The 7,709-nt window shown below is 47.8% G+C and overlaps 1 protein-coding gene across 1 annotated transcript; it reads right to left on the minus strand.

The window, feature by feature from the left end:
• Positions 1-527: 527 nt before the first annotated feature.
• On the minus strand, positions 528-7,139 carry RND1 (Rho family GTPase 1). Its single transcript, XM_027844418.1, has 5 exons — positions 6,929-7,139; positions 6,153-6,240; positions 3,373-3,482; positions 2,043-2,177; positions 528-1,568 (listed from the first exon to the last, which is right to left on the minus strand). The coding sequence occupies exons 1-5, from the start codon at positions 7,046-7,048 to the stop codon at positions 1,323-1,325; spliced, it is 699 nt and encodes a 232-aa protein (XP_027700219.1). The 5' UTR covers positions 7,049-7,139; the 3' UTR covers positions 528-1,322.
• Between the last annotated feature and the right edge of the window lie 570 nt (positions 7,140-7,709).

Raw genomic sequence — 7,709 nt, forward strand, 5'->3', positions numbered from 1 at the left:
AGTCTAATGGGGGAGGCAACAAGCAAGCTATACACAGAATAAACAAGAAATAATTAACAGAGGGAAGGCACTGGAATTAAGAGAGATTGGGAAAACCTTCCTACAGAAGGTGGGATTTTAGCTGGGACTTAAAAGGAAACCAAGGAGCCATTAGGTGTAGTTGAGGAGGGAGATCAATGGATACCAAAAACTTTGCAAGGGGAAAAATAATACCAGACTTCTGCCAGTGCAGTGCAGTGCAATGCTGAGAAGGGCAGGATTGGGGAGGAGTGAGAAGGAAGGTGAATTTTCTAATAAGATTAAATCGGGTAGTGTCTAGCCATTTAGAGAGGAAGGTCCCTGGACCAGCTACTTCACTTTCCGCCAGAGAACCATTTGAGAGAAGCAGCAAGGAGGATGGGGAGATTATTAAAGGGTCAGTCAACGCAGGGAAAAGAAAGTCACCAAGAAAACTGGGCCTGATTTCGCATGTTATATTTTTCATTAATAAATAAGTTTTCTTTAAACACAGAACATGTAACAGATTGAAACACTCCCCTATCCCTCCCCCCAACTAACCAACTCCAAAGACAAAAGTCTATAAAACAAATTCCACCTGTGCTGCCCCCGCAGAGGGCTGAGAAAACTTGTGCCCCCGGCTGCCCCTGTCCCTGGCAGCATGCCCCCACCTCATGATCTGGCAGGAGAAGGGGGTCAAGGCTTCTCCCTTGGACCCTGGGGACTTGGGTGAGAAGCATATGGAGTTTAATGTCACATCTATATGAGACATGGGCTGTGCAAAGAGATGAGTTTCCTTCTCAATGGCTCTGACTAAACTGTTGCCCCTCTGACTTCAGTTAGGAAGTACCCAAGCTAAGCTGCCGGGACAGACCTCTCTGCTGCCTGCTCTGTGCATCCCCACTCCCTGTCTCCTGGGAGGGGAACTGGGGAGCTGGCCTTCCTTATCTGCTTTCCAGACTTGCATGGAAACACCGCATGGAAGATGCTGAAGATGGAGGCACCTGGCCCTGGGCCCATGAGGCCAGAGTACCTCCTGCACCCCCCACACTTTTCATTCTTCCTGGCAGGGGGCACCGGAGTGAACCGGCCCCCTCTGTAACTCTATTGCCTGGCCTGGGGTGTGATGATTCTCCTTCTGTATCAGATCCTTGTCCTGGGCCCGTACCGTCCCTGTCACTTTCTAAGCCCTCACCTTGGCTATCTGAAAAAACTCATGTCTGGTGTCCTAAAATGTCTCATCCTCCCTCTCCCCTTGCCTCCTCTCCCTAGGAGAGGAAGTGGGAGGAAATGGGAGGTAACCCCCCCACCCCCAGACCTTCCCTTCACATAATAGAACAGCTTTTGGCTTTTTCCTTCTTGAAGGTAGAAGAGATGAGTTCAGATCTGCTGGGAAGATGCAGAAGTCGTTTGGAGAGGCTGCGCACTGGGCTCTTGGGTGGGAGGGCACTGCCCTTGTTCAGACACACCATCGAAGCTGTCCGGAAAATGCTGTGGACGCTCTTTTCAGAAGTGAAGGCTGAACATTCCAGGTAAATCTGAGCGCCTAGTTGCTTGGCTGTGGCACAACCCTGTGGAGAGGTGAATATTCTAGCATCCCCAAATTGTTCAATACTGTCTTGTCCACGTGAAGCAGCCCTCAGAGGGCTTTACCCTAAATTTCCTCCTACTCCAGGACCAGTGGTGACCAAGAGCAGTCCAGATTCCTTTTCTAATAATACAAAAGAACAACTCAGCTGTTTTCTTGTGAAATTTGTTTACACTAAACAGATGTTTATTGCCCATGTAGGGGACTGATTTATAGACCACAGCTATCCCACCACCTTCCACCTTCTAAACAGCTGCTATTTATATCTAAATCTCTGCTATTTATATCTAAAGGCAGCAGGTAAAGTACTCCAGGGAGAGGTTACACTGCTCCCAAGATGTCTTACTCATCAGCAATCCCATATCAGCAGCTCTCTTACTACAACCAATCCCCTACAACACACACCAACACACACACACACACACACACACACACACACACACACACACACACATACCTGTTCATGGGAAATAGGTGCCTGCTTCTGGTGGGACAGCTCCATCAGTGTGCTCAGGTCTGTCCTTAAGTCTGTCTTACAGCCAATGAGCAGCACACGGGTGCTGGGACAATAATCTAGAATCTCCATCTTCCACTGAAGGACGAGGTAGCAGAGAAGAGAGGAAGAGAAGGAAATAAGTATTTATTAAGCACCTACTATGTGCCAGGCACTATGCTAAGTATAAATATCATAAATGAGAAGACCAAGGAATGAGGCAGAACTAGGAGAATCGATAATGGAAGTTTTATGTTACCAAGTTCATCAGCAGCCCGGCCCTCCAACAGACTCACCGTTATCACCATGCTTAACATGCAATCATGAGTCATTATCTATGATACCTCCCAAGAGGCTTCTCATACCACAGATATGTTCATCCAGGAGGCCTACTTCCCTTTTCTCCTCAATCCTCCAGCAGAGGATTGGGCTACAGGCCTACTATCATGACTCACTCCCCTCCCCCCCCTTTTCTCTATACAAGGGCTTCTGACCACTGGGTTCTATTATTTCCTGGAGAAAACAGGGAATGGGAATGGGGAATAGGGATAGGGAAATGGAAAAAAGAAGAAATGGCCTCCCCAAGGCAGCTGTAGTTATAGTACGCCTTAAAGGGGACCCTAGCCTGATTCAAAAGTACCAGGAAATAGTGGTCCTATGACCTAGCCACAAAACTGCAGCCAAGAAAAGGTTCTGTGACCTCCTTAGGTACAGTAGCTCCCTATCAGAGAAAGTTCATTTCAGTGATATCTCCAGGGAATGGGGATGTATCTCTTCCCACTTGTCAGAGGACCCAAGCCAAGCACCCAAGAAAAGAACCCTAAAGCCGGAGATAAGCAATTCCCAAGAGACCCTGTTAGAGAATAAGTAATCTGTATTTCCTTGGCAAAGTAAAAAAAAGTTAGCACTTCAGTAACAGATTAGTTCTCTGTCAGCAGATTCTCTCAATCCCAGGGGTAATGTGGCTTTAAGCTTCAAAAGAAAATGCCTCCAAAATGATACCTAATGAATATGATTTTATTGCTTACTCTGTGATCCCCTTATTGGGGGTTCTCATAGTCTCTTACCCCATTCCCTCCCTCTATTGATATCAATCTGCTAAGCCTCTGTAATGGAAAGGACACTAAATTGACAATCAGGAGACCTGGATTTTCATTTCAGCTTCCCTCCTTAGGCAGGGCAACTTTACTCATTTGGGGCTCCCTCATCATCTTAAAAAAGGGTGGGGGAGCTGTATTGGAAGATCTCTCAGGTTCTTTCCAGCTCTAATATCCTAGGATTCTTGGAGTCTCACCTTTTTGAGTGCGCTGTCCAGAGTCTCAGGACGGCTGACGTCAAAGCACAGCAGTACTGCATCTGAATCGCTGTAGCAGAGTGGACGGACATTGTCATAGTAGGGAGAACCTGGTGGTGGGAAGGGAAAAGAAAAGAGGGAAGAAAAAAGAGTGTATTCAGGGGACTGCTGTCAACACCTCTCCCACCGCTATCATAACCAGCATCAGAGCAAAGGACTCTTCTTATAGGCAGACTGCCCCCCCCAAAAAAAAATCCTTTCCCTTTGTACATTGAGAGGACCTTCAGGCACACTTTTCTTTGCCCCCATCTGCTGATCTGTTCCCCTTCCCCTTGTCTTCCTAGAGTAGTTAAGCTAATCCTTTATAAAAATGTAAAGGAAGAAGCAGGGGGGCAGAGGGCTCTGAGGAATGAGGGAAGATTGATAGCCTTTGTCCCCCAAATCCAATAGAGCTTAGAGCATAAGAAGAGATGAAAGGAGGGAGAGAAAAAGAAAGAAAAATCTGACCCTGTCTGAGGCTTCTTTAATTTCAACAGTATATTTGGTGCTAAAATTCAGCTAGTTTCTTCACAGTACACCATGTCATCAAGCCCAGGGCTTGTAAAGGGCCCAATTTATTTCTATAGTCTGTTCAGTGCTCATCCACCTCACCCTCCCTCCTGTTCCAGTGTCCCCCCCTTAGGAAATGGCTCTACTGGTTATATAACAAGCTACCCAGCTGCCATACCATAGGGTCAACACTGTGGAAGTTGTGACATGAAGGGGGAAAGGGAAGGAGAGAGAGCCCTAAGTCTCCAGTATCTCCATCTGTAACTTCTGAAATCCTCTCACACCAGAAAAGGATAAGATAAATCACCAAGATATAGATTCACCACACTAAGGCCAACTGCTGCCCAGATGTGGATGGCAGAGAAGGGGTCCTATGCGAAGGGGGTTAGCTGTTAGCCTGGGGTGGCCCAACATGGGAGAACACTAGGGACCAGGCCAGCCTACCCATTTCCTCCCCAGGAGAAGGAACAGCATCAGCTTTGGAACCCAGACACTCCGTGCTGAGAATAGCAAGCAGCCTTTCTCTCTGCACCGGCAATTACCATGGAAACTGGGGGGAATCCAAGCTTATGACAGGACCTGAGAAAAGGGGAGAAAGGACGACAACCCTCTCCCCTGCACCACCGCCCCCTTTTGAAGTAGGGTCATATCATTATTGCAGCACTAGGAAAAGAACATTACGGTACAAAGGGAATGGTGGAGGTGTGAGGGGCGGACTGAAAGCAATACCTTCATTTTGGCTTCAATCAGACCCCCTCATCCAGGTCTGACAAGTAAATCATCAGAACAGGTCTTTGCTTCAAACCCCCGCCCTCAATATGGATGATCCCTGCCCCACAGCCTTCCATATTATATTTTCCTTCCTCATGGATACCCAGCTGAGAGAGGAAATTTGAGGACTGTTGGGGGGATGGTACATTTTCTATTTTTTTTCAAGAGCCTGAGGGAAAGGATGAAAATTCCTCTTCTCCATTGCTATGTATAGAGAACCTAGAGCTGCAGTCAGAGTCCTGGAGGGGGTGTGAGAGGAGGTGCTGAAGATGCACAACCCAGACCCGCAGCCCCTCTGCATTTCAGGTCAGCTGGGAGTAGGCAAAAGGGGATATACAACAGAGCCAAGCTCCCTATCTGGACTACCTGCCACCTTTCCCATTTATTCCTCACTCTGAGGAGCTGCCTGGGGAGAGACTACACAATAGAGCTTTGGGTGAGTAGGGCATTATATTTCTGTAACAGGAGACTGTCTGACAGAGTTCCCCTTTAAACTCAGCCTGAATAAGCACTTAAGGGGAAGGAAGGGGAAAGGAGGCAAAAAGATTTTTTTCTCCCCTAACCCTTGTTTTTAATCCCTAATCATGGACCTAGGCCCAGTTTGGAAAAGGAAACAGACATTGAGTCATGCAGAGGTTTGGGATGGTCAGAAGCAAAGCAAAGGTTTTTCTAGCGCAGAGGACATGGCTCTTAAAATCTGTGATGGGGCAGCAAAGACGTCATTACAGGGTGTCTGCTTTTGTCCCCCCCCCTTCAGTAAGTAACATCTTTAGAACCACCCCCTCCCTTCACTAGCCACTGTTCAGAAAGGAGCTCTGTACATTAAATATACACCATTTCCTCACCCTCCCAAACACCAGATAATGCATCTCCTCATCCATGAGCTGCAGTAGCTATGCTGTGTTATACTGTCACTGCTGCCATCCTTGAAATGGAATATGGGACGAATAAAACCAGACACAAAACACACACACACACACACACATACACACACACACACACTCCCGGTTACATTACCAACCTACTTCTTCCAATCTAATTTCCTACCCTGCACCTCCAACAAGCTAGTTGCCTTTTTAAAAATCATAACTGTCTCCTAAAATAGTTCATTCTATCTATTATTTAGTTTGGTGGGGAGAGAGGAAGAAAAGAGATGGAAATGTCATATCTAAATGCTACAACCCTTGATCTCCTATGTCTAACCTGCCCCGGGTATAGAGTACCAACATATGCTGTGTCAGTTAGCTGATCTTCAGCCCTAGAACTCTCAGGGGTTTGCCAACTTTGCATTTCCAAGACCATCCACTTGGCATGACTCTTCCCCTCTTGCTAAGTGAAAGCCAAAACCAACATCCTTTCTTCTCTCTATTCCCTAACCCTACTAAAGGGAGGACCATCTACAAAGAGAAAACAGCTGCTACAGGTAGGGACAGAAGAACATTTGGAAATAGTGTTCTTACCTGAGGTGTCCCAGAGACTGAGCTCTACTCTTTGTTCCTCTGTCTCCAGACAGGCTGTATAATTCTCAAATACAGTAGGCACATAAGTCTGTGGGATGAGAAAAGGAAGAAACAGCCACTATCATACCCTTGCCTAAAGGTCTTTTGCTTCCCAATCCTTCAGCTGAGCCTCTATGGGCAGTGCCACTCACTCTACCACCTTCCTGTAATGTCAGGTGATATGGGAGGAAAGGGTGAACAGGCATGCTGTTCAATCTACCTAAGATACAGGATCAGCCCTTGGCCCAGAGAGACAGTCAAATATACTTATTCTCCTTTATTCCATTTCCCCATTTTAGGGGTGGGAACCCAATTCTATTTTCCCCATCTGCATACAATTCTCCACACAACAAGGGAACAGTAGAAACTAGAAAACAGAAGCCTGGTTGGGGAGTTGCTCATGATCAGAACCCTTAGAAGGGAAGGGGTGGGTTTCAAGAGGAAAATTTAGACTTTAAAATTTAAAAAATTCCTTCGGACTCCTTTCCAGACACTGGGAGAGCCTGGGGAAGGGAGAAGAGGCAATGCAGAGGCTCCTCTGGGCAACGAGGGCTGATGATAAAGAGGACAAGAATGAGACCTGCAGGATGACAGAAGCTGGACAGGTCCCAGGGGGACCTCGTCTCGAGCGCTCAGCGGTAAGTGGGTCGTAGCTGGGTTCAGAAAGCACCAGGGTTCTGTTCGGGCTGGCCAGGAAGGGAGGGGATGGTGGGCGCTCTCTCCATCAGGCGGCTCACCTCTGGGTAGCAGTCCTTAGCTAGCACCTGTAACATCGCTGTCTTCCCACATTGCACATCCCCTACCAGGACGAGTTTACATCTGGCCACAGCCGGCTGGGGGGCCCGTCTCTCCTTCATGGTCTCCTCGGCTTCCACTGGGACACAGATTTGAACAGGGAAAGGGGAGTTCTCAAACGAGAGCTCAAAACCCAAGCCACACCACTCCCCTACCTCCCTCCAACTGATGAAGAGGCTGGTATGGCCACTTTATATCCTGACGGTTCAGCCAATCATGGGAGGAGGTGGCCCCCCTCAGAGCCAATCCCTGAAATGAGATTTCCCCCTTCCCCGTCCTGCCAACAGCCAATGGCAGAGGGAGCTGAGTCAGAGCCTTTCCTCCCCCCACTCTTTTCCCCCCCGTAAAGCTGTAGACTCCTGGTCCCCCAAAGGGGGATTCCCGTGCTTAGTTTTACATTTATATAGGAGTGGAGGAAAAAGGGAGGAATCTGAACCAGAGCTAAACTAACGCGTCAGCCAAGCAGTGATGGGAAGCAAAGAACAAACCAGCCCAGAAGGCAGGAAGTTAAGTTAAACTGGACTTTTGAAGGTTCTGAGGTGTGTCCTGGAGGGGCCTTAACCTGCCAAAAGCTACAGATTCTGTCCTAAGATAGAGGAGTTGACTGGCAAAACAGCACCTGGTTTTTCCCCACATCACTCTTCCGCCCCGGTCTCAGCTTTTCTTTCTCATCTTTGAGCTCATCTCCTCCAAAAAGCCCTCCTGGACTCACCGAGGGAAAAC

The sequence above is a fragment of the Vombatus ursinus genome, unplaced genomic scaffold, assembly GCF_900497805.2.
Source record: "Vombatus ursinus unplaced genomic scaffold, bare-nosed wombat genome assembly UNPS02014941.1, whole genome shotgun sequence".
Classification (NCBI taxonomy): Eukaryota; Metazoa; Chordata; class Mammalia; order Diprotodontia; family Vombatidae; genus Vombatus; species Vombatus ursinus.

Bases quoted from the DNA above. Each gene is read 5' to 3' on its own strand.
- RND1 (XM_027844418.1), bottom strand. From the start codon at position 7,048: ATGAAGGAGAGACGGGCCCCCCAGCCGGCTGTGGCCAGATGTAAACTC. The intron at 3,483-6,152 runs GTAAGAACACTA...TCCCACCACCAG, and splicing joins CAGTCTCTGGGACACCTCAG to GTTCTCCCTACTATGACAAT. The intron at 1,569-2,042 runs GTATGTGTGTGT...ACCTCTCCACAG, and splicing joins CACCTATTTCCCATGAACAG to GGTTGTGCCACAGCCAAGCA.